This window comes from Haliotis rubra, unplaced genomic scaffold (genome assembly GCF_003918875.1).
Source record: "Haliotis rubra isolate DU_JTF1 unplaced genomic scaffold, ASM391887v1 Scf670, whole genome shotgun sequence".
Lineage (NCBI taxonomy): Eukaryota > Metazoa > Mollusca > Gastropoda > Lepetellida > Haliotidae > Haliotis > Haliotis rubra.
Window position 1 is genome coordinate 298169 of NW_025767380.1, and position 26357 is coordinate 324525.

At 41.9% G+C, this 26357-nt stretch overlaps 2 protein-coding genes and 1 long non-coding RNA gene across 5 annotated transcripts; 1 reads left to right on the plus strand and 2 right to left on the minus strand.

The window, feature by feature from the left end:
* LOC124257734 lies at window positions 1–2233 on the minus strand. 2 transcript variants are annotated; one of them, XR_006893346.1, is made up of 2 exons: window positions 1707–2233; window positions 1–173 (listed from the first exon to the last, which is right to left on the minus strand). It is a non-coding gene; the product is annotated as an uncharacterized LOC124257734 (long non-coding RNA). The 2 variants fall into 2 exon arrangements; XR_006893347.1 differs by lacking the exon at window positions 1707–2233 and adding an exon at window positions 343–702.
* On the plus strand, window positions 750–24642 carry LOC124257732 (annexin A7-like). Of its 2 annotated transcripts, none has more exons than XM_046691867.1 (5): window positions 750–899; window positions 20707–20886; window positions 21185–21252; window positions 22300–22375; window positions 23821–24642. In XM_046691867.1, exons 2-5 carry the CDS (start codon window positions 20707–20709, stop codon window positions 23836–23838), a joined length of 342 nt encoding a protein of 113 aa, XP_046547823.1. In that variant the 5' UTR covers window positions 750–899; the 3' UTR covers window positions 23839–24642. The 2 variants fall into 2 exon arrangements, with proteins under 2 accessions (XP_046547823.1, XP_046547824.1); XM_046691868.1 differs by lacking the exon at window positions 750–899 and adding an exon at window positions 17808–17963.
* On the minus strand, window positions 13932–14519 carry LOC124257738 (uncharacterized protein K02A2.6-like). Its single transcript, XM_046691871.1, has one exon. The coding sequence runs from the start codon at window positions 14517–14519 to the stop codon at window positions 13932–13934; it is 588 nt and encodes a 195-aa protein (XP_046547827.1).
* Window positions 24643–26357: the final 1715 nt, after the last annotated feature.

Sequence of the window (26357 nt, forward strand, 5' to 3'; positions counted from 1 at the left end):
TTAAAATTGAAAGAACATTTATATGAAAATTACATGCACATTTCTATCATTTTATTTTTAGACAGATTTATGAAGCCATGTGTGCCCCCCATCCACAGCCAGAGGGAGCCAGAATGGGTCCTGAGGAGCCAGCAGTCCATCCAGATGCTCCAAGATGCCACACAGTGGAAGCTCTGTTAAAACAGAAATTGCAGCTAGATATAGAATGCCTCACATTGAAAAAGGAATACCTAAAACATAAAATCATGAAACTGAATTAGCTTAAACTGCCATAAATGTACTTGCTGAAAATCAGAAATATTTACATATTTGGGTATTAGGTGTAAAACTAAACTCACTCACTCACTAGACTGGTACAAGCAGCCACAGACACGCTCAGACACATACATGCTCGTGCATGCACATGGCTATGTAAGTGTAATAATATCGCGTCATCAAACCCCACTTCACTTCCACAACTCAATGAGTCACACACCGCTTATCTGCTTGGCCTACTCGTGAAAATCCGGGTCATATAACATCTCCAAAAATCTTAACGCGTCACAAGAGGCGACTGACGGGATCAGGTCACGGTGACTCGGTTTATGGATTTCATCCTATCCAAAGAGCGCACATTGATGTGCATGATATCAATCACTGGATTATCTGGTCCAGTTATTATTTACCGACTGCCATCCTGAGTGCAGCGACAAACAACTAACAATTCTGTTAGCGACTTGCAACAATAATAGAACGGACCATAGTTGAATACTACAGCCTCAATTGCAACTGACAAGACGGGAGTCACGTGATACGGACGTATCAGGTCTTCTTGAAAAGCCTCGTTCGCGTTTGATAAGATCACGTGGGACCCTCCCCTCACTTTGAACCGACTGGGATTTCAGGCACAATACAGAAAGGTGAGATTAATGAATTATCACTGTTTATTTATTGGTAAATGATGCTCTTTTGTTTGTTTAACGGCTTTGCATAATGTCCTTTGATTTCTTTTCGTATAAGAAAAATCGCAATGGATTACAATATAAGTTATAGAAGTATTTATTGACAATGTAATTTGAGGAATCAAACTGTGATACCGCACTGATATCAAAAGACATATGAATTATGCCATCATACATAATAGTATTAATACTGTGGGGCCCAGGGGAATACAATCAGATAACGTCGGATGATTCCGTCATCGCGGAGGCAGTTTAACTGTAGGTGATGCAGGTAGCCATATCGTCAGAGTCGCCGCTGTTCGCTGTGCCGAGTTGTGGGACCTCTGATCTTTGGTTCAGTTTCATTTCGCCCTATTGTGGTTCTCCGCTTGTATATTTTCCTCGTGGGAAATAGTACACATCGTAGACCTGCATCACCTGTCTTCTTACCAAAAGCTGACACGCAACTAGAGTACTGTGGCGTTGGGGCGTTGGGGCGTTGGGCGTTGGGGCGTTGTTGTAGCCTAGTGGTTAAAGCGTTCGCTCGTCACGCCGAAGACCCGGATTCGATTCTCAACATGGGTACAAAGTGTGAAGCCCATTTCTGGTGTCCCCCTTCGTGAAATTGCTGCAATATTGCTAAAAGCGGCGTAAAACCAAACTCACTCACCCAAAGCGGCGTTAAAACTCACTTGCTCGGTGACCTTGACCTGGTGAAACTGAAACATTATCTATCACAATGTGTAAATAGGATAATCAATTAACATGTTTAAACTCGTTATAAACCTTCAGTCAGGAAAACAAAAGCTGATCTGAATTGACGTGAATCAGTGGCCAAGTTTGCCATGTAGTCCGAATGTAGTACACGACGAACAGAACGCTATCTTCAAGGACATTCTTATCTGTTTAAGAATAGATGCGTTGTGCATTCATTGGGGAATGGGACAGCTATGGCAATGTTGTCGTTGGTCAAATAAAACCAGCGGAAATAATCACTGACGTGCCAACACTAACATACATCATGGGCCTGTAACCTGGATATGAGTGACGGTTTTGGTATGTGCCAATCGGTGAATTTCCTCACGACTTATACAGCAATCGTAATCACCACGTGAAGTTCCGGGTTAGAACCTGGCCAGTATTGATGAAACTTCTGAGAGTTTCACTTAGAACATTCTCAGCTCATTATCAAGTACACAAGATAAAATCTGCAAAAATAGCTTTACTGACTGACTGAGTCTGGTTTTACGCCGCTTTTAGCAATATTCCAGCAACATCACGGCGGGGGACACCAGAAGTGGGCTTCACTCATTGTACCCATGTGGGGATTCGAACCCGGGTCTTCGGCGTGACAAGCCAACGCTTTTAACCATTTTACCGGTTGGCTATGTTTCTGTTAGAAAATTGGTTTTCGTTCTACTTTTCATATACACACATGGCTCTCTTATAGCGTTCGGACATAATGTGAGTGAATGTTATTTTATGTGAATTGAGGCATCTATAACTGGTCATTTAGAGCAGCAACCCATGCTTGTCGTAAGAGGGGACTAACGGGATCGGGTGATCAGGCTCGCTGATTTGGTTGACACATGTCATCGGTTCCCAACTGCGTAAATTGATGTTGATCACTGGATTGTCTGGTCCATACTTGATTATTTACAGACCGACGCCATATAGCTGGGATATTACTGAGTGCGGCGTTAAACAACAAGCAAACATAAACATGTGACTGTCATGAATGAGCCAAGAAATCGTCCCTGCCTATAACTTAACTGCTCTTGCCACACACGACAAAGAATGCGCCTAGCATTAGAAGTGAAATAGAAATGAACAAATACGAAAACACACCCCAAACATCAGTATGGCAGTGCTCTATCAATCACTTTGCGATGTCCACCCAATACACAAACAGTAAAAAATGTTATATATATACTCATGGAAACGAATAAGGGAACACATGAAAGTACAAGTGTTCCTTTATTTATTTCCAGAATTTCACCCACAGCGCAATACATACCTTGTGAAGAAACCTAAAAAAGAATAAAGGAACATGTACTTTCAGGTGTTCCCTTATTCGTTCCTATGAGTATATTTACATATGAATTATTATTAACTACTTATTCCTGCGCCTCAAGAAATACGGGGGCGGTGGGGTAGCCTAATGGTTAAAAACAAACAAACAAACAAACAAACTTACAATCTTTAATATTTGTAATAGATCTAAGGAAAGAAGACCCCAGGGCCTAGATTTTCGAAGCTCTCTTAGCGCTTAGATAGTCGTAAGTTAATGTTAAGGTATGGCACTTACGACTATCTTAACGATAAGAGAGCTTCGAAAATCTAGGCCCAGGACCCGTTCCACAAAGCGATCTTAGTGCTAAGATGATCGTAAAGTCCATACTTTAACACAGACTTACGACAATCCTCGTAAAATGGGCCTGTGAATATTTACGGTATTTGTTAATCTCAAGAGGACGCTTGGACACTCGATTGACACAGAACCGATGGCTAGATCACTGATATCACTACACAGACAGGTCGTTTATCCAATTATTCGATATATCCCAAAACATTTGGACCCCCATCCCCCCGAATATCTTCGGATTTTATCCCCACTGAGTTCCCGTATCGCTAGACAGCAGAAGCCGAGTTTATCTAAGCATGACAATCGGTTGACACGGAACCTAGGGCTAGATCGCCGATATCACTAGACGGAAGCCCAGTTTATCTAAGCATGACAATCGGTTGACACGGAACCGAGGGCTAGATCGCCGATAACACTAGACGGAAGCCCAGTTTATCTACGCATGACAGTCGATTGACATGGAACAGGGCTAGATCATTGGTATCACTAGACAGATACTTTGTTTATCCAAAGATTCCACATAACCCAAAACATTTAGACCCCCACCCCACCTTTTTATCCCCACAGAGTTCTAGTATTTATGACAATCAACTGAACTCTCAGGGGCGGATACAGCTTTTTGAGAAAGGGGGGATGCACACTATTGAGAAAAGGAGGGGTGCACACTTCATTTTCACCCGAGTTTCAATGGTCATTTAACAAACTTTCAGCACAAAAGGGGGGGGGGGTGCGCACCCCTGCACCCCCCCTCTGGATCCGCCTATGACTCTGTCTTGCATTGTTTGCTCAGTGTCAACTCGGGCAGGTGTACCACAGCAGATTGCGCCTCAATCTGTCACTCATACTGCTAGTGTTATCTCGGTGTCATCAGTCATGTTGTCTTTCTGATAACGCCTAAACTAACATCCACGGGTCAAAATATGCAGTGTGTCAGCATAAAATATATACATATATTCGCCATTATTTATTTCTATAACGGGGCGGTAGGGTAGCCTAGTGGTTAAAGCGTTGGCTCGTGACGCCGTAGACCCGGGTTTGAATCCCCACATGGGTACAATGTGTGAAGCCCATTTCTGGTGTCCCCCGCCGTGATATTGCTGGAATATTGCTAAAAGCGGCGTAAAACTAAACTCAGTCAGTCAGTATTTCTATAACAAAAGTGTATTGGACGTATATTTGTCTCTGGTGTATTATATCGTTATTCTCGAATTTATTAACAGGAATTATGCAAACGTCTTGAAAAGATCCAAAACAAAAGAGTATAGTGTCCTTTTTTCGAATTGCTTGACAGAAATTATACTAATACGTTTCATAAATCTCTTGCTACTGTTACTTTTACCACTACTACAACGTCTACGATCACTGCTACCATAGTAATGATAATAATGAGGATGACGATGATGATGATGATATGAATTATATTATAACGATGGACCTGTACCCAAGTTACTGTTATTTTTACCACTACTACAACGTCTACGATCACTGCTACCATAGTAATGATAATAATGAGGATGACGATGATGATGATGATGATGCGAATTATACTGAAACGATGGACCTGTACCCAAGTTACTGTTACTTTTACCACTACTACAACGTCTACGATCACTGCTACCATAGTAATGATAATAATGAGGATGACGATGATGATGATGATATGAATTATATTATAACGATGGACCTGTACCCAAGTTACTGTTATTTTTACCACTACTACAACGTCTACTATCACTGGTAGCATAAAATGATGATGATGATGATGATGATGATGATGATGATGATGATGATGATGATGTGAATTATACTATAACGATGGACCTGTACCTAAGCAGTTCTGTGTTTTACATGCCGAACATCACAGAAACCCGGGTGACCTTCACACAGCAAATTACTGTACCTTAATCCACTCGTTATATGATGACTTATGTACCGATTGAATCAACAGGCATCCGCCTGACGGATACATCACTTGAGCCTTACTATTATTGAGATCTCACGTTACAACAATGAGTGGGTGTGGTTTTAAGTCGCTTTTAGCAATATTCCAGCGGGGGACTCCAGAAATGGGCTTCACATTTTGAACCCGGGCCTCAGGCATGACGAGCGAACGATGTGACCATTTGACTACCGCACCGTCCGTGTGTCTACGATTGCAGCGCGATGCGCCATGTTCCCAGATATGCAATAGCAAATCACTTCAATGCGACGGATAAAGAGCTATGAACTTATCAACTACAGTTCATACTCTGTATATCTGTGATAATCTAGTTATTTTACTGTCCTTCGTTGACAGGCTTTTTATATTTTATCATTAAGTACTATGTATAAATATTAATTGTTCTCGTCACGATATGGCTGAAATATTGCCGATGTTAACTCACTCACCCATTCATATTCTGTATATGGATAATCTGCACACTGTGGTGTTGTGGAGTATGTTTCATCTGTAATATTTGTAAAAATGTTTGTATGTTGCAACTCAGAAATATTCAAGATACATGACGGCGGGTAGCCTAGTGGTTAAAGCGCTCGCTCGTCACGCCGAAAACACGGATTCGATTCTCAAATGTGAAGCCCGTGCATATCTGGTGTCCCCAGCCGTGATATTACTGTCCATCGTCGACAGGCTTAACTATTCACAATGTTTTCATTTTTATATTGTATAAATTGTTTTCGTCACGACTTGGCTGAAATATTGCCGATGTGACGTTAAATATTATCTAAGCAATAATATTAAATCCAAATTCAACCACTTTTAGTTTTGAATTTTTACCGAATCAGTGGTACGGAATTCCGTTGATGACAAGGACCCGTGAAGATCCGGGGTAGAATAGGTCTTCAGCAACCCATGCTTGCCACAAAAGGCCACTATGCTTGTCGCAAGAGGCGACTAACGGGATCGGGTGGTCAGGCTCGCTGACTTGGTTGACACATGTCATCGGTTCCCAATTCCAGATCGATGCTCATGCTGTTGATCACTGGATTGTCTGGCCCAGACTCGATTATTTACAGACCGCCGCCATATAGCTGGGATATTGCTGAGTGCGGCGTAAAACTAAACTAAACAAGACGAGTAACTATTCTAGCCGACGAGGTGACCTTACTCAACATCAGCCAGGCGTAGACACATTGTACATTAAACCTTGCACTCGCGGTATTTGGATTACGGCTTACATGTATACTGTTATTTCCGACAGTCTTGTGGACTTCGACCAGTATTGTGTTTGTGGTTCGTGTCGGTACAAGGATGTGTAGAGTGTTTGTGAACTGTTCAAACGGTTATTGTTATGTTCGTAAGGTGTAGTTAACGATAGAGTAATAGCATGATAACATGCAGAACATTTTGTAGTACGTACGTACGTACGTACGCACGCATGCACGCACGAATGCATGCATATGTGTGTGTGTTTGTATGTGTGTGTGTATGTGTGTGAGAGAGAGAGAGAGAGAGAGAGAGAGAGAGAGAGAGAGAGAGAGAGAGAGAGAGAGAGAGAGAGTGTGTGCATGTTTGCGCATGCATGTACGTGTGCCTACATTAGCACGTATGCGTGGCGTGGCATGGCGTGGGCGTGGCTTCGCGTGGCGTGGCGTGGCGTGGCGTGGCGTGGCGTGATATGGTATGGTATGTACGGACGGGCGGAGGGTGTAATACAGACATAATTTAATTTAAGTCTGCTAAAATCAAGTCACACAACCAATTGTCAACCATTAATCTGAATTTTTCTTTGTTTACATTTCAAACAAGTGCGGTCTTTCGCGGCACAGCTTTTTTTTTCACACCCAATATCTTTCGCTTTCATTCAACTGGTATTGGTTGACCATTTGTAATTTATGAGGACCCGGGAATTCAGTGATGCATTTTTTGCAGCTGGATATGAAATATACGTGCTGTAAAACACGTCTCAATACCGCTTTTCGCGAAACATGATTTTGTAAACACTGTCCAATATGGCGGAAACCGATTCCAGGTTCATGGGCAATAATCATTAGTGATTTCCTGAAAACCTGATATCAGTGTTCATTAATATGCTATTTTTCCAATTCAATACTCCGAGTAATTATCCGATTTTTACATTTCAAAACATACAGCAAATAACCCTGTGAATCGCGATTTCGTACTGTGTCAAAAATGGCGACATGGATGGTATCGAGAAACTGTGATACCCACTGTGTATATGTGTGCGTTATATATTTAGATTTTTATTGGACTTCAAACTGAGGAAGGACGTATATGTCTCCCTGGATCTGGAGGGTTAAAACCTTAACTGAAATGAATTTGTAGATAAGGAGGGGAATGCATGCACATCCTGTTGTCAACATCGATAAGGATATTATTTAAACAGCTATGCCGATAATAGTCCTTGTTCACGTAATCTTATATCGCCTTCACTGGCACGCTATCTTCTGTTACCACAGCCAACCCGGATGTCTCGAGTAATTTGGTTTTTGTTTAAAGCTGCACTCAGCGATTTCCTATTCATATGACGGCGGTCTGTAATTAATCGAATCTGGATCAGTCAATCCAGTGACTGACGTCATGAGTATCAATCCACGATGATACGATGACAAGCAATGTGCAAGGCTGACTTGCCGATCCCGTTAGTCGTATCTTACGACAAGCATGCAAGTCAAAACATTGATTACACAACAGTCTCGTTTCCTGCTGACTGGGTTCCGTCCAATTGCGCAACTTAGTACAATAACCAGTCCAGAACTTTACGACAAATTCATTCAACTGGATACATAAATATTAATCAGTATTATTTGATACATCTAACCACTTGTATATTGCAACACTACGCTCCTATTAATCCTTGCAAACGCGTCGTGCAGCGTGCTCTGTCGTACAGCGTGCCCTGACAAATGGAAATCTGGAAATCGTGGAAATGTCAAACGAGGCTCTGCTGCTAGAAAGGTTTGGCGGTCTGGTACGAACTTGATATTATATCAATCACATTGTCTGTGACAAGACTACATTGGATAGGCGCAAAGAACACATAACAGGTGTAACCAGTGAGCCAGATGACTTGTGAATAATTTTACGACCTCATCAAACAGGGGCAGTCCGTGACGTCTAAGTTAAGGTCATGCTGCTACACCTCGCCATAAAATACAGAAATACGATGTTATTAAAGTTTGAAATTAAAATTAACCTGTAAATACCATTTTCGTATGAAACACATAATTGGAACTCAGTGTAACCATAGATGTATGTGGTGTCTCTTTTGACTTTAACACGAGAAAATTAGGATCGTCTGAAAAGTAGGTCATTGTCTGAATTGGTTAATGAGACTCATGTTTCGGTTTGGTTGCTGAAGACCAATTCTAACCCGAGTCTTCACGGGTCTCTATTTCCTCAGTGAACAGATCATCGAGAATCTTCTAAGTGGGGCAGGTTTTTTTTCAGTTTCAATTGTTGATTAAGTATCCATTCAGCAACACTCCTGCTACAATACATTGACATCATGAGTATCGATCCTTGCAATAACAAACATTTTACTCCTACATTAAAAACCCGGCGACACCGAGTTGTTGTTTTACGCCGCACTCAGCAATATATTCCAGCTATATTATGGCGGCGGCCTGTAAATGATCCAGCCTTCACCAGACAATCCAGTGATTCAGCATCATGAGCATCGATCTAGGCAAGTGGGAACCGATGACATGTGCCAACGAAGTCAGCGAGCGTGATCACCGGTTCCCGCTAGTCGCCGCTTACGACAAGTATATGGGCTGCAGAAGATCAATTCTAACCCGGATCTTCACGGGTCAGACCAGTGTGACCGCTAACGACAAGCCGAGGTTCTTAAATCTATGTTAGAGTGGGAGTAACGACCATCGTAGCGCTGAAATAGCTTTGTGCAAGTGGGCTCAGGGACCTGTATTCGTAACCGGACAGAATGAGTATGGTTTTACGCCGCCTTAGCAATGTTCCAGCAATATCACGGCGGGGACACCATATATGGGCAACGCGCATTGTACCCAAGTGGGGAATCGATCTTGGGTCCATGGCGTGACGAGAACGCTATAAATGAAAGCCTCATGATGAAAGGTACAAATATACAAAGGCATGCTATGAGCGAGGTCAACGAGCCCGACACATAACATCTGTGTTTTATATGAACACCATAGTACGTATAGCAACCGAGAGTTAGGCTGCAACAAAACAGAAATGTTTCGGGCACATTTTTTCTCAAAAGTGAGGAGATGATATCTATCTATCTTACGGGACTCCCTGACGCTGAAGCGACGAAAGATCTTTTATCATCCAAAACTGTGTTCCACAGTAGATATCGCTTGTGTGAGATCAGACGATATCTCCTAGGAGATATCGTTTAGACAGTACATTTTGTACAATGCCCTGACAATGCTATGACGTCATAAACTTGTTGACGTCACAATGTTATGACATCGCTGAACTGCAAATCTAATGGCAGTACCGTGTTCAGAGATGTACATTTTTCATTGAAAACTAATGAAGAGTGATTTTAGATGATAAATGGAATCTCACCCTCGTGTCTTCTGATATCAAGCCTCGGATATTTGTTACTTATTAACTCGTGGTGATATATTTGATATCAAAAGACACTCGGGTGAGATTCTCTATGTGTACATAAAGGGGTTTTGACAAACACGGACATCTCAACTCTAATATATATATTTTTTTAAATGAAAAGTATAATGAAGGAACACTTAGCAGTGAGTGAGTGAGTGAGTTGGGTTTTACGTCGCTTTTAGCAATATTCCAGCAATATCACGGCGGGGAACTCCAGAAATGAGCTTCACACAATGTTCCCATATGGGAAATCGAACCCGGGTCTTCGGCGTGAAGGCGGAAACTTTAACCTCTGGGCTACCCCACCGCCCCTGGAACAAAATAAAAACAATATTGTGGATAAGAACTACAATTTTTCGGTACTTTACTGTACCGTGACACAGACTTGTTGACAACAGTATGAGGATGTATTATACAGACTAACACGGATGTTGTCCAGAATGTATTGTCTACATATTTTACAGATGTTACAGATATCAATAAAATGTTTTGTTTACCTTGTTATAGTCAGTTTCTAATAATGCTTGTTAAACAATTCAGAGGAACATATTATTTATATTTTTCACACCAAAGCCATCAAAAAAACATAATTTGACATACTTTGAACCCGGCTCTTTCATGATATCGGAAATGTTTGTTCTTTTTATTGATAACAAAGTGTGATTTCTACAACAAGGGGGCACTTTTTGTTATATTTGTTTATTGTTTTATATCACTATAATAACTGTGGATTTTATTATTTTCTATATTCAATGATAATGACTGGCGCACAGGATTTATTGTAACTCACTGAAGGTCGTGAAACATTTTAATTTTGGCCTTAGCGTTATCTGAAAGAGTGGACATGCGCACTGTATCAGTAAGCTATTTCGCAACATGTCTGTGGGCCTTCGTGACCCACTCGTGTTATTCCGGGAAAAGCCGAATGTGTTCACGGAATGGGGCGAGTGGTGACGAATGGCCTGTGGAGAATGAATCACATTCGGGCATGGTGTCAGTGGTGTCAGTGGAACAGATAACGATAATACATAGGTAAACATTCTTCCTGGGACTTCAATAACAATTTTAGGTAAAAAAGATGAACTATGTCATTGCATTCCCAGAACGATAGTAAAAATACACACGTGCTACCCTGGCTATAACGCCAATAATTGCCCAGCAAGATATGAGCGTTATAACCAAGATGTCGTCATGCTAGTGGTACATAAATAGATGCACTTTTACTAAAACAAATAGTGTTGGACAGAGATATATTTCTTCATTGCATACATTAGTAGTTACACGGTGTTTTGTAAGGGTGTACGGGACTATAGGACCCTTGTAAATTCCACAGGGGCTTGTAACGCTAAAACCTGCCATCAAGGTATGTACTGTCACTGACGGGGTCTTATCACGTTAGTGGCAGTACATACCTTGATGGTAGCAGTGATAAGACCCCGTTGATGGCAGTTTCTAGCGTTACAACTGACTGACTGAGTTTGGTTTTACGCCGCTTTTAGCAATATTCCAGCAATATCACGGCGGGGGACACCAGAAATGGGCTGCACTCATTGTACCCATGTAGGGATTCGATGCCGGGTCTTCGGCGTGACGAGCCAACGCTTTAACCACTAGACTAACCCCGCCCCGCATTTCTTGAGGCGCAGGAATAGGTAGTTAATAATAATTCATATGTAAATATACTCATAGGAACGAATACGGGAATACATGAAAGTACAAGTGTTCCTTTATTCTATTCCAGGTTTCTTCACAAGGTGTGTATTGCGCTGTGGGTGAAATTCTGGAAATAAATAAAGGAACACTTGTACTTTCATGTGTTCTCTTATTCGTTTCCATGAGTATATGTATACCATTTTTACTGTTTGTGTATTGGGTGGACATCGCAAAGTGATTGATAGAGCACTGCCATACTGATGTTTGGGGTGTGTTCATTTCTATTTCACTTCTAATGCTAGGCGCATTCTTTATCGTGTGTGGCAAGAACAGTTAAGTTATAGGCAGGGACGATTTCTTTGCTCATTCATGACAGTCACATGTTTTGTTTGCTTGTTGTTTAACGCCGCACTCAGCAATATTCCAGCTATATGGCGGCGATCTGCAAATAATCAAGTATGGACCAGACAATCCAGTGATCAACATCAATTTACGCAGTTGGGAACCAATGACACGTGTTAACCAAGTCAGCGAGCCTGACCACCCGATCCCGTTAGTCCCCTCTTACGACAAGCATGGGCTGCTGCTCTAAATGACCAGTTATAAATGCCTCAATTAACATAAAATAACATTCACTCACATTATGTCCGAACGCTATAAGAGAGCCATGTGTGTATATGAAAAGTAGAACGAAAACCAATTTTCTAACAGAAACATAGCCACCCGAACCCCTGCCATGACCCCACCCCAGCCCAGTAACTCCACGTGTCTCAGTTGTTTTTCTCTGGGGTTCTGTCAACCACGCACCTAATGACGTTTCCCACGCAATTAACACATAGCTGACGTTCGTAATTCCGTAATTCAGGTCACCGTGTCAAACTTGAAGGATTTTCTTTGAAATGTGTTATGTTCTGTTGACATAAATGAGGGAATGATGCAGTTAGGTTGAGGTTATAAGTCTTTACTTCGAAGCACATGGTAAGGTTACAACAAAACTGATACAATGGAATTAACACGGAATAAGAGCTAGGGTATAATTAAAACATTGTAGCTGCTAAGTGGAAAGGGCATTTCTTATAACATCTCCCTCCTTTAAGAGAGTGGTGAGATTTGAAATTAGGACGATCTTAATTTGAATATTGGTAGGTAATGATGAATGATAAACAACGTTCAGAGGTCATGTTGTGGAGTAATATCAGTTCACTGGCAACAGTTCTCTTTGGCACAGGGAAATTTAGCACAGATCATTATGACTAGATGTGAGGTACAGTGGAAATGCACTTTACTAAAACTAACTACTAACTAAAGTTCTTCCAACTTGGACGGTATGACCTTGCACTAATAAGATAAAGAGTTCGTTTATATTCACAGCTGTAGTGTTCAGTCTCTGTATTAAGCTGGCACTTTCACCATTCGGCCCGAACGAGTCTTCCTGGCTACTTGAGCCTGTGGCTGTGTGCTTTTTGGAGATGCAGGTTGCTTGATTTCCTGCACATCCTGAGTAATGGATTCAGGTTCAACAAATGTTACGTGTCGATTTTTTTTTTTTGGTGTGTGTGGTTTTTTTCACATTTTTTTTATTCACTTCACTTGGATACACTTTGTATGAAACAATCTGTGGACATAGTTTTGTAATGAAATAATATAATGGGTGGCATGTCACTCTGTTTCAAGTTCCACTGGGGGAAAAAGAGCATGTTACCTGTCGAGTTGCCTTACTTTCAGGTTTGTCCGTGAGCGAAAGTTTGGGTGTCTCGACTGGACGCTGGATGAGTTCACTTAGTTGTGGACGATTCCTTCGTAGTGTGTTGCCTGCTGCGGTGGGCACAATGAATGAACGGGGTGGAGTGACTCATCCTGTTTCAGAACTGTACCTGGGGTCCATGTCTTTGTATCATGATTGAAGATTCGCACTGCCTGGCCTGGCATGAGTGTAGGTAGCTCGTTGTGTAGTGCACGGTTATCATGATGACCTTTCATAGAATCCTGGCTCTGAAGGAGGTTGCTACGCTATTGTTCCGTGGTTGGTGAGGTTTCTTGGCGTGATGGCAGAGTCGTTGTAAGAGGTCTTCCGAATAGCACTTCTCCAGGCGAAGGGATGTCACTTGATACCGGAGTGGCACGGAGATGAAGTAGTGCTTGATCAATGTCCTTTCTCTCTACTTTTTAATGATTTGTTTAACCGTTCCAACCATACGCTCGGCTAGACCGTTAGATCTAGGGTAGTGAGGTGAGGAAGTCACATGAGGGATACCCTACTCTGCACAGAACTGCTTGAATGGAAATCCACTGTACTGTGTACCATTATCGCTGATTATGGTGTCAGGTTTACCGAACACAGAGCAAATGAATTTCATTTCATTGGTAACTGCTTGGCTTGATACAGGAACAGGCAATTGTCTCACAATTTGGTATTTTGAGAAGTTGTCGGTCACTAGTAGGAAGTGTTCTCCTTGATTTGGAACAAGTCTGTCCCAAGTTTGTGCCATGGCGACACAGGTACTTCGTGAGGTGTGAGTGGTTCCCGCTTATGTTGAGGATGGAGTTCTTGGCATGATGAACAAGATCTGACATGCTTCTCGATGTCCTTGCTGATTTGCGGCCAGTACACCGACTCACGTGCCAATTTTCTGGTCTTTTCTATCCCCTGGTGTGATAAGTGCAATTGGGACAAAATACCAGCGTGTAGTTTCTCAGGAATCACAACTTGTCTTCCCTTGAAGATAATACTATCTTCGACAGCAAGTTCATCCCTGAATGGCCAGTAGGATCTCAACACAGGTGTGACGGACTTGACTTTCTCAGGCCATCCTGTGTGAATGATTTCTCTCAGCATGTTGAGTGTTGGATAGGCACTTGTTTCGGCTTTCAGTTGGTGCTTCTTGGTAGTACCAAAGTTGATCAGGTCGATATTGAGGTCATAAATGTCATGCATATCAACACCATCGACTCGAACGTCAAGTAGTATCTCAGTGTAGTCATCTGTGTTAGGCAATCGAGAGAGTGTGTCTGCTAACACCATGTCCTTGCCTGGTCGATTACAAGTTAAAAGTTGTACCCGGTGAGCTTTAAGAGCATGCGTTGTAGCCTGGGTGGTGCCAAGTTGATGGGGTTCTGGTGTAGCATCACTAAGGGCTTGTGGTCGGTAACGGCTACAAACTGGCGACCATACAGGTAGGTATGGAAACGTTGAACTCCATGGACCAATGCTAGAGCTCCACGTTCGATATTCGAGTAGGCGGCTTGTGTTGGGGTTAGTGACTTAGAGGCTAAAGCCACTGGCTTGTCTTGTACTAGGGCAGCACCTAGTCCTTTCATCGAGGCATCAACCTCCAGTGTGAGAGGCTTGATGTTGTCATAGTAGGCAAGACACGATTCTGAGGTTACTAGGCTTTTTAGTCTCTCAAACTGTAACTGATGGTTGGATTCCCACACGAATAGAGAGCTTTCCTTCAGCAGGTCACGAAGGAGTTTAGATTCGGCACTGAGGTTCCTAATGTAGGGACTCGGGTAGGTCATCATTCCGAGAAATCGGTGGAGATCGTCCTTGTTCTTGGGCTTCGGCATTTTGGTGAGTGCCTGGAGTTTGGCAGGATCTGAGGTAGTACCTTTGTCAGTGTACATATTGCCAAAGAAGGATATGGATTTCTTCTTTATGTTGCATTTCTCAGAGTTAAAGACTAATCCGCTGCTTTTGGCTTTGAGCAAGAGTTTGGTGAGGTTTTCATCATGCTCCTCTTTGGTTCTTCCTGCCACACATACGTCGTCTGAAATTCCGGCGGTTCCTGGAATATCTTCCAGTATCTCATTCATCCGCTGCTGAAAAATGTCTTGGTTGACGGATAGGTCAAAGGTTAATCTCTTCCAGCAGTACCTTCCGAAAGGTGTTTCGGAATGTTGTGAGGATTTGGCTTTCCTCGTCAAGATGAACAGACCAGTATCCGGCTTTGGCATCTAACTTTGAGAAGAATTTGGCGTTTGCAAATGTGGGGTTTAATTCTTCCAAGGTAGGTATTTTCGTTGGACATCGTTTCAAGGCTTGGTTCAGACGAAATGGGTCATGGCATATGCGAAGGGATCCATTTGTCTTTGTGACATAGGTGGGAGACGAGCACCAATCTGTGGGTTCAGTCACACGGCGAATGACTCCCATCTCTTCCATACGCTTCAGTTCTGTCTGAATTTGGTCTTTCAGATGTATACTGCATTTGCATGGAGCGTCACAGTGTGGTTCGGCATCTGGTTTTAGAACGAGTTTGGCTGTACCTTCAAAATTACCTATGGTGTCAAACTGTCCAGGAAATTGTATCTTCAAGTTCTCTGCGCTGTTATATACTGCTGTCTGTTTCACTGCATCGCAGTTGATTGTGACTAACTTCAGGGTCTCGCATGTGGGAAGGCCAACATTTGCGGGACCGGGAACATCAACTACGTAGAAGAGTGTGTCCACTAGTTCCGAGTCTCTGAATTGACACTTCATGGAGATGGTTCCAACACACTTGATTGGTTCACCACTGTATGCAGATAAGTTGATATTGTGTATTGGGGTCAGTACCTCCTCATAGGGTTTGTATCCGCACATTTGGCGGTAGGTCCTTATGGGTAGAGTATTTCCTGAGGCACCAGTGTCCACTTTTAGTTTAAGGTAGTGCGTTCCTTTAAGTTGAGGTGGTTGAACTTTAAGGTAAGTAAAAGCACAGTCCCTGCTAGATTCTATCATGTCCATACACTGATTTGATACGGCCACGGAATAGTATTCCAGTGTGTACTCAGATTGTTGCTTCACATCATCGTGAAAGTTTTTGCCTTTAGGTCGACGGGTCGACGACCACGCAGTCGACTTTTGATCTCAGACAAGCCTTCCGTTTTGTGATACGGCACATCCCAGTGGCCTTTATTACTGCAGCCGTTGCATGTGTCGTTATATGCGGGGCAGGCCTTTGGTTCATGTTGGGTACCGCAGTTCCTGCATGTGCGGTTCTTCTGTTTCACACTATGAACTGGCATCTCTGTGGTAGGGGTTTGCAGACCTTTGACTTGTCTGTGACCTGCACTTATGGCCTCATATCTGCGACCCTCTTCTAGTGCACGACTAAGTTGATAGCCCTTATCTTGCTTCAGAAGATCGTGTTGTAGTGCTTCAAAGGGAGTACTGGCTATTAGCAATTCCAAAATTCTCTGTTGTAATTCATTATTGTCAAATTCACATTTCAGGGCAAGAGTTTTACACCTGGTCACAAATTCATCTATAGTTTTACCTCCTCTTTGCCTATATTGCATAAGTTCTAGTCTATAAACTCGAAAGTTCACTTGTAGTTTCAACTGTTTCTCAAAATATTCCCAAATTTTGGGTGGTTTGGTTTGATCCGTTTCAGATAGACCTGATGCATTTAGTCTCCGCAAACCTTCATTTCCTAGGCCTCTTTTGATTTTTAGGGCAATTTTGGTTTGGTCTGTAATCTCTTCATCAGCACAGTGGTGTCCCCCGCCGTGATATTGCTGGAATATTGCTAAAAGCGGCGTAAAACCAAACTCAGTCAGTCAGTCAGTCATCAGCACAGAAGAGCTGCATCTGCTGCTTGAATAGTGAAAATGCTTCACCTACATCAGGCAAGACCCAATCCATGCCTGGAATGCGCGCCATTACAGATTTGTGTACGGGTACCTCAGGTAAAAGTTCACTTTGCCAGAGTTCTAGCAGGTTGACAGGAGAGATTTCACTGTCTGGTGAGTCACTGCTCATTAGGGTTTTTGGTTACCGCTGCCACCATGTTATGTTCTGTTGACATAAATGAGGGAATGATGCTGGTAGGTTGAGATTATGAGTCTTAACTTCGAAGCACATGGTAAGGTTACAACAAAACTGATACACTGGAACTAACACGGAATAAGAGTATAATTAAAAAGTGTACCTGCTAAGTGGAAAGGGCATTTATTACAACAAAATGCGAAAGTTTTTTCCTTGAGAGATTGTCCAGGATGTATGCTTGATAAACATTAAGTAAGTCTCATCTGCCTAAAAATACATTGTTGCAAACGGTTTCATAAAAATGACTTCATCTCACAGATTTCATGAATGAAATCTGGTTTTGTATTTGCGAGTGAAAAACTCCCAATATCCAAACTCCCAACGCATTTCAGTTCCTAAGTCAGTACATGACTTCTCGACCAGGTATTTACAACTATTTCCGCTGAATATGCAGCCTCCGTTAAAGTGTTGCTTAGATATTACATCCCGACCTGCAAGATATCTCAAAGTGTTGAAACTAACTCGTGACGTTCCCGAATATCTGTTTATCGCAAACCTACGCGGCTCAGTCACACGGGATCGGGTCAAAAGTCAAAGATACTCGCAGTTAATATTTCGCCATAACATCGCCATCTTGTGACATATACACTTGCGTTGATATACGATAACACACGTCGCGGATACATCGCCCATACACACCACCTCGGAACTGTAAAGGTAGGTACTTTATTGAAAAGGAGAAAATCAAGGCTGGAGTTAATTTGTTGTGTTCGTTTGTTGTAGAGAGTGACAATTAGAAAGCTACTGCGTAATCCATTGTCGTGAAAACAGGCAATCGCGGTAATGTGAAGCGTACAGGAAAATAGTACCTTTGGTCATGCTGTTTCCGAGGGCGTGGCACAGCCGATAGTTTTCCTCATAACTAAGACTTTTATCTGTTTATTTGTGTAAATAGTCTCTTTTCACCTTACGTATCATTTATTTAGCACGACACAAACCTAATTCCCGTTAGTAAATACATGAGAATTCCATTTTCGTTTTCGTTTCGCGACTACAGAGAGATCTCAGTTTAACCCATTGGGCGTTGTGTCAAGTGTAATCCCTGAAATATATACTCTGCCTGAGACGGACTTGCAACTGAAAAATATTTTTAAAACTAAAATATATAATTACCGAATATAATCTGGGTTTGTTAATATTTTATTACAGCATGAGAAGTTCTAATTCTATTATAGCCAAAATTGTTGATGTTTCGAACGAAAATCGCAGTCTTGTTTACACGCGTTTGAGCTGAAAGACAAACATCACCCGTTCCGACTGACGTGGGCGTGTCTATCCGATGTGAGAGATTAGACTTGGGAACGATGTTATTTTATTTTTCAGATATATATACGGTTAATATTGTCTATCAATCTTTCAGGTTTATGATGGTTATATTTTCTTATTTAAAAAATAATTATTTAGTCGGGGACTGATCGAGAGGTACTGAGGCTGAAAGTCTGTCGGGGCCGTGGTGACGGATTGCAATTAGAGATAACGGGATGAACTCATGGTGCGTTACAGTTTAGCCGCAACAGCTTTAGTGCGCAGGGTGGTGACTTTTGACACCTAACCTATAACCTTACACTATAGTCTCTTTCATATTGTTGCATTCAGCAATATTCCTGGGGTGGTGGGGTAGCCTAGTGGTTAAAGCGTTGGCCCCTCACGCTGAAGATCCGGGTTCGATTCCCCACATGAGTACAATGTGTGAAGCCCATTTCTGGTGTCCCCCGCCGTGATATTGCTGGATTATTGCTTAAAGCGGCGTAAAACCATACTCACTCAGCAATATTCCTGCTGCAGGATACCCGTGAAGATCCGGGTTATAATTGGTCTTCAGCAACCCATGATTGTCGTAAGAGGCGTTTAAACGCTATCGGGTGGTCAGGGCCGCTGACTTGGTTGACACATGTCATCGTATCTCACTTGCGAAGATCAATACTCATGCTGTTGATCACAAGATTGCCTGGTCCAGACTAGATTATTTAGAGACCGCCTCCATATATACTGACGTACACCTGGTATTTTGGGACTATTCCCCCCTAGAAAATAAATATTTTTCTAGCAATGTTGTAATTGGATACGATATCTGGGGTGTTTTGGAAACACTTGCACAATGTTTGTGACAAGGCAGAATCAAAACACTTTTTAAATATTAATGCTGTTTTAAGGAAAATATTTTACCAAAGAATCAGGTGTGTACTTTCTTTTGAACGTCAATTTAGCTGGAATATTGCTGAGTGCGGCGTTTAATAACAAACCAACCAATCTGTTGTATGGCGGCGGTGTGTATATAATTGAATCTGGACCGGACAATCCAGTGACTGGCATCGTGGGCAATGTCCGGGATGGTGGTTATTCACTGTAACCTACACCCTTACACGAAAGTGTCTCGATTGTTGTTTTTCTATACTTGTTTTTGATAAACGCAATATTTATTAATATTCCTGCTGTATGGCGGCAGCCTGGTAATTATCAATTTTCGATAAGACGATCCAGTGATTGGCATTATCAGCATCGATGTACGAGGTTAAGACTCGATGACATGCATCAAGCAAGTCATCCTCGATAATCTCCAGGCTATACGTTCCGATTAATCTCCACTACACCCTGGATGCATCTACGGCTCGAGCCGATGATTTTATCACCTCCGTTTGCTGGGTCCGCATTCTCACAGTAGACAATCAGAAAGCCGCCGTTACAACCGAGCTTGCCAGTGTCAACAAAGATAGCGGTCCCAGCCGCAAAAGTTTGTTCGCAGTGCGACTCAGATTTTTGGGAAAATATACAGACAAATCGACAGGTCTGAAATCTTAAACAAATATATGCAAGAACTCCTACCTCTTTCAGAGTACCTCTGCAACAGTATATTATTATATGTTGTCAAGTTTAATCGGTGAGATAAAAAATTAAAAAACGAAAGTGAGTTGTGATTGGCACGCTCAACTTCCCAGCGTAGACACCTGATTGGATAAAAAGCCAACCAAGGGAGGTAATAAAATCATCGGCTCGAGCCGTAGATGCATCCAGGGTACAGTGGAGATTTATCGGAAGGTATACCCTGCATTTTATCGAGGATGCAAGCAAGTCAGCGAGAGACCACCTACTAGTATTAGTCTCCTCTTACGACCAGTATTGGCTGCTGAAGACCAGTTCTAACCAGTTCTTGTAAGAGGAGGGACGGTGGGCTAGCCTTGTGGTTAAAACTTTCGATCGTCACGCCTGGGTTCGATTCCCCACATGGTACAATGTGTGAAGCCCATGTCTGGTGTCCACCGCCGTGATATTGCTAGACTATTGCTAAAAGCGACGTAAAACTGAACTTACTCACTCTTGTAATAGGCCTCTGATGCGATCGGGACGGCAAAGGAAAGTAACACAGTCCAATTATTTTTTTGAATCTAAATATCTATTTCAGATGGCACAACCTCCCCCCTACGGCGATAAAGGCAACTTTAATAACCCTGGTTACGGCCAGCCACAGTACCCCCCACCCCAGGCCGGCTACCCCCCTCAGCCTGCCGGGTACGCGCAACAGCCAGCCGGGTACGCGCCACAGCCAGGGTACGCCCCACAACCAGTCGGGTTTGCTCAACAGGTAAATGCGAATAGTCAATAATAATTAGTTGTATAGAATCACGGCAATCCAAGTAGTATGATAACCATATTATGGTTAAATTATTGCCAACCTGATGATGTTGATGTTGATGATGATGACGATGATGATGGTGGTGATGATCATGATGACGATGATGACGTGGTGGTGATGATGATGACAGTGATGATGATGATGATGAAGAAGAAGTGATGATGGCAATGAAAGATGATGATGGTGACGACGACGACGACGACGACGATGATGATGATGATGATGATGATGATGATCTCTATTTCAGGGTCAACAGTCCTCTACCAACGTGGTCGTGGTTGGCGGTCAGCCCCAACAGACGGTCATTGTTGAACGGTGAGATTTGTCGCCGTAACCCATTTTCTTCAGATTTTTGTGATTAAAATATTCTAGAACCTCACAATCGTTCACATATTGTTCGTATCGTGATAATTTTTTGCCCTGTTTTCGACAGAATAAATGCCCAGTTTGTTGACAGAAAAAATGCCCCGATAGGTAAAACATATCCCTTTTAATCACACGTTTTTACACAGAATATGATGAAATGATGAACACACTGCCTAAGAAAGGTATTCACACCGTTTCACATGCTTTCGTATTTGCACGAATCCTGGATAAAAAGATGAAATGATTTACTTTCTGTCCCAGAAACGAAACGAGTACATATACTTATGGGGATAAATAAGTGAACGTGTATCAAAGTCGATATCTCGTTTGTTTCGGGAAGGGTCAGCGATGTAGCCTAGTGGTTAAAGGGTTCGCTCGTCACGCCGAAGACCCGGGTTCGATTCCCCACCTGCGTATAATGTGTGAAGCCAGTCTCTGGTATCTCCCACCGTGATATTGTTGGAATATTGCTATAAGCGATATGTATTCGAAACATACATATTCCGTGTCTGTTATGTACTATATATTTTCTTGCCACCATTATGTGTGGGTATAAGACGAGGTAAGGATGGGGCATCCTTGTTCTTTGTGAGTGAGTGAGTGAGTGGCTGGCGTTTGACTCATCTTCTCCATCCGTGAAGATCTGGGTTAGAATTGGTCTTCAGCAACCCATGTTTGTTGTAACAGACGACTAAGGGGATCGAGCGGTCAGGCTCGCTGACTTGGTTGGCACGCGATCATATCACAACTGCGTGACAATTGACTTGGCAGATGCATGTCACCAAGTTCGATGCTCATGGGATCACTGGATCATGTGGCCCAGACTTAGTTATTTACAATCTCCGTCATATGGCTGGAAAACTGCTAGGTGCGTCGCTAAACGACAAAAAACAAACATTCATCTTCTGTAGTGTCCGAGCGAAATGACTGCTTACTCCTCGTTAAATAGCCACAAGTCTTGTTACCCGGGTAACATATGGTATGCGTCTGTTTCAGCCAAGGGGTGAACCACGTGCTTCACTGCATAATATCGCTGTTCTTCTGGCCCTGGGTGATTGTGTGGATCATTCTGGTTAGTTCACTTTAGTTATTATTGATTGGAATATTGCTAAAAACGGCATAAACCCACACTCACTCAATCCTATGCACAAAGAAATGTGGGGCAGTCCTATGATAAGAAACGCACATTGCAGAGCGGATACACTCTCACCGAGATACGAATTTATCAGTCATTCCCAGATCCTCACACACGGACCTTGAACAGTTCTGTTGTTTATTGCCTATTACCAGTTATGGTATGCAATACTTATGTGAGCATTAGCGTAAATCCAGAAATAAAGGCTCATTGGACTCAGCCCAAAAGACGTGTACTGTAGAATCTGTTTTCTGTACGAGATTTAATAGTATTCTCTGCATTCTAAGCTAGATTTATCAATAATTGGCGTGGCCATCTAGGCTACGCCAGGAAAGATAACACATTGATATTCATCATATACAAACTCATATAAATGTGGCCCGTGAACATCCGGGTTAGAATTGGTCTTCAGCAACCCATACCTGTCGTAAGAGGCGACTGACGGGATCGGGTGGTCAGGCTCGCTGACTTGGTTGACATATGTCATCGTATCACAGTTGCGTGGATCGATGCTCATGCTGTTGATCACTGGATTGTCTGGTCCAGACTTTATTATTTACAGAGCGCTGCTATATAGCTGGAATATTGCTGAATGCGGCATTAAAAACAACAAACAAACCACTTATATATTTCCACCTAGTTTACATTATCCATGGAGTAACAGGAGCCTTTGACGCAACACGTTGAGTCAACTGAGTGGACATTAATAAAACTTTATTTTGCTTGACCACTGTTTGATGAGTCGAAACATTAACACCAAAGTACAATTTTCAGACCATCGGTATTATTGTTCTTAAAAACCTCTCCATCCATACACGACATAGACAAATAACACACGCACACGCACACACGCGCACACACACACACACACTCACTCTTAAGCTCACACTCACGCATACGCTCTCTCACACACACACACACACACACATACACACACGCGCTCACACACCTTCGTCATTCTTTCTCTATGTTCATGCAACTGTTCTACAGTGTCCAAAATATTATATTTCCAAAGATTTTGACTTTGACCTTGTAGTGTCTTCCAGTTTTGGTTGCTATTTTCAACCAATCTTCTGACGATTGGGTTTACCAGAGAAAACAACACAATATACAAGGAATGTCCACAAATACTAATATATTCAATACAAAGTACATATTAACAAGTCACCTTTTCTTAGCTTTAAGTTACGTTTGACAAAAGATTACCTTTCATAATTCCACCATTCGTTTATTATTAAAAAAGATATTTACGTCTCTCGAATATTGTCTGCAATATTTTCCCTATGGCATGATCTGTTATTTCAACATGATATTTCCTGATGACATTATTTTCCTTGTTTACATTGTATTTCGAATATGACAATGAACATCCTGTTTTTCAGTGTATCACAGATAACTGAACTCCTCCAATCCAGAAGCAACGATCAAGATGTCCAAAGAAGAAACCAAACTTTGCTGACATATGACAAATCTATGTATTTTATACCATTCATCTTTCATTGAACGCCTGTGAACTGAACATGACCAGGTCCTGTGTTATATTTGTCGAAAGAAATCGCTAGTCGACGGTCAGTTGTAATACGACTCAAACAGCTGACCCAAAATGTCGTTTCAAATGCTATCGCTGGTCAAACAGTTCAACAATGTTACTCTTTCAAGGACAGAATTAATCCCCAGCAAATCTACCAAGACATAGCAAAACGAATCTAATTAATAGCAAATTAGTAGGGAGAGATTTCAGGTTTTATATAAATACATTGAATGTGTTAAAGATCAGCGTTATGTGATTTAACTTTATTAATACATACCGTTTTCCCTCGATTAAACGCCCGGAGGTTTATTGCTTTTTAACTTCTTTACCCCTTTATAATCGTATATTGTTGATAACTACACATAGTTTAATCGAGGTCTGGCGTTTTAATCGAGAAAATACGATAATGTCGGTTAGGCAGTGAATAACATTTGTAAAGACTCAGCATATAACAAGTGTTACCCTTTACGTTTGAATTGACATCACCCGCATGTTCATCCAATAAGAATTACATCGATGTTATTGTTTGTGGTTATATTTTTCTACGAATATATATCATGCAGGATCACAATCTTGCAATATGGTGATATATTTTCAGCATTTCAAAACTTGTTGTTTGATTGCTTTGTTAATGAAAACAAACATTTCTGAATCAATAAAGGGGTTTTGTTAATTTTGTACTTTGCGTTTTATTTTTGTTGGTATTATGACATGTAATATAACTATCTCGTCATTAAATGTTGTTAGCGGTATCAAAGCGTTATATGATTAGGCTGATCTCCCTTGAAGACCTTAAGGGAGACAACCCGAGGTCACAACAGGGAATTTTCATTTCATGCTGGAGGTGTGAGTACATGTAGAGTGTATTTAATACCACCGAAAGGTAGGTTTAATTAATTAATCTTCAATCAGTTATGTTACTTAGTACTTTTATCTGTTAATATTTATAAAACTAGCCGAGTAACACCACAGTTGAAAATGTGCAATTGAATATGGAGTGGTGACACTGTTGCCAGAATTATCCCGAATATTTTCAGTAAGTGACACTTTAAATATCCCACGTAACATTGAAACACGATTTATTTGTGTATAATATTCCGGCTGTCAACACACATATATATCCGCAAATCTTCATAATAATTTACCCAGCAATTACAGAATATATAACGCCCATTCAATGTAACAGGGGCTGTTTATCATGGAACAAAGACACGGAGGGAAACTGTAGCATATCGGACTCTTCTGTTGTTGAAGTGTATGTGGATAGAGAACGCAAATTCATGGAACGGTCTCTAATGTAGTATGTTCATTTTAAAATAGTGATGACTGCAGCCAAACTGCACGAATCACCGTAAACACCGCAACTGTCCTGACAAATCAGGGGAGGTAACTCTAATAGAGATACACTCCGTCTCGACATAGGGATACCCAGAGATTTCCCTCTGGTTAGACGAACACCATACGGACTGTAACTCCAAAGCTGACACCGAATTTTAGAGTAGGGAAATAATAGAAACTGTACTTAATCCCAACCCAGAACACACGAACGCAACACTCACTTCCAAGCCAAACTGCATGGCAATCGACTGACTTGGCTCAATGATGTTGGGTCCGGATAGTGGAAAATAATATTCAGAAATTATGGAAAGAAATGCTGAATACATCCAACTGCATAAATCCACATTGACAACAAGAGGCAGTACTGGTACCAGTTTCGCTGATCTTCAGGTGTAATTTGGAAACGTTCTGATTGATTGGTTAACATCTACAGATTCTTATATTCAAACTAGTATTGTTTGGGAGAAAGTTTTCTGTGATGTGATATTTTCCGAGGTGTACCTCTATAAAACAACCCACCCGGTTGAGTTTAGTTTTACGCCGCACTCAGCAATTTTCCAGCTATATGGCGGCGGTCTGTAAATAATCGAGTCTGGACCAGACAATCCAGTGATCAACAGCATGAGCATCAATCTGCGCAAATGGGATACGATGACATGTGTCAACCCAGTCAGCGAGCCTGACCACCCGATCCCGTCAGTCGCCTCTTACGACAAGCATGGGTTACTGAAGACCAATTCTAACCCGGATCTTCATTGGTCTGAACTAAGATTGCCATCTGCAGTAAACTACGTTTATGACGAACTGGCAGATATAACGAACTGTTTTTCCTGTTTGTATTTCATGGCATGAATTGCAATGGATATAACTGGAAGTGCATTACATTATGTCGATACACCCCTTATCTCGAGTGTTTGATCCTCGATCTTGTTATCTTGTGGAGAGTTTCGGTGATCGATAGTTCAGTTAAACGTTTCACGCCTTATCTCGAGTGTTACATCGTCCATCTTGGTACCTAGTGGGACGTTTCGGTGATCGATGGTTCAGTGA

Excerpts from the sequence above, each read along its gene's own strand:
- LOC124257738 (XM_046691871.1), bottom strand. The coding sequence starts at position 14,519 with ATGGTGTTAGCAGACACACTCTCTCGATTGCCTAACACAGATGACTAC.
- LOC124257732 (XM_046691867.1), top strand. The coding sequence starts at position 20,707 with ATGGCACAACCTCCCCCCTACGGCGATAAAGGCAACTTTAATAACCCT. Across the intron at positions 20,887-21,184 it reads CAGTCGGGTTTGCTCAACAG|GGTCAACAGTCCTCTACCAA; the intron begins GTAAATGCGAAT and ends TCTCTATTTCAG. Across the intron at positions 21,253-22,299 it reads CAGACGGTCATTGTTGAACG|CCAAGGGGTGAACCACGTGC; the intron begins GTGAGATTTGTC and ends CGTCTGTTTCAG.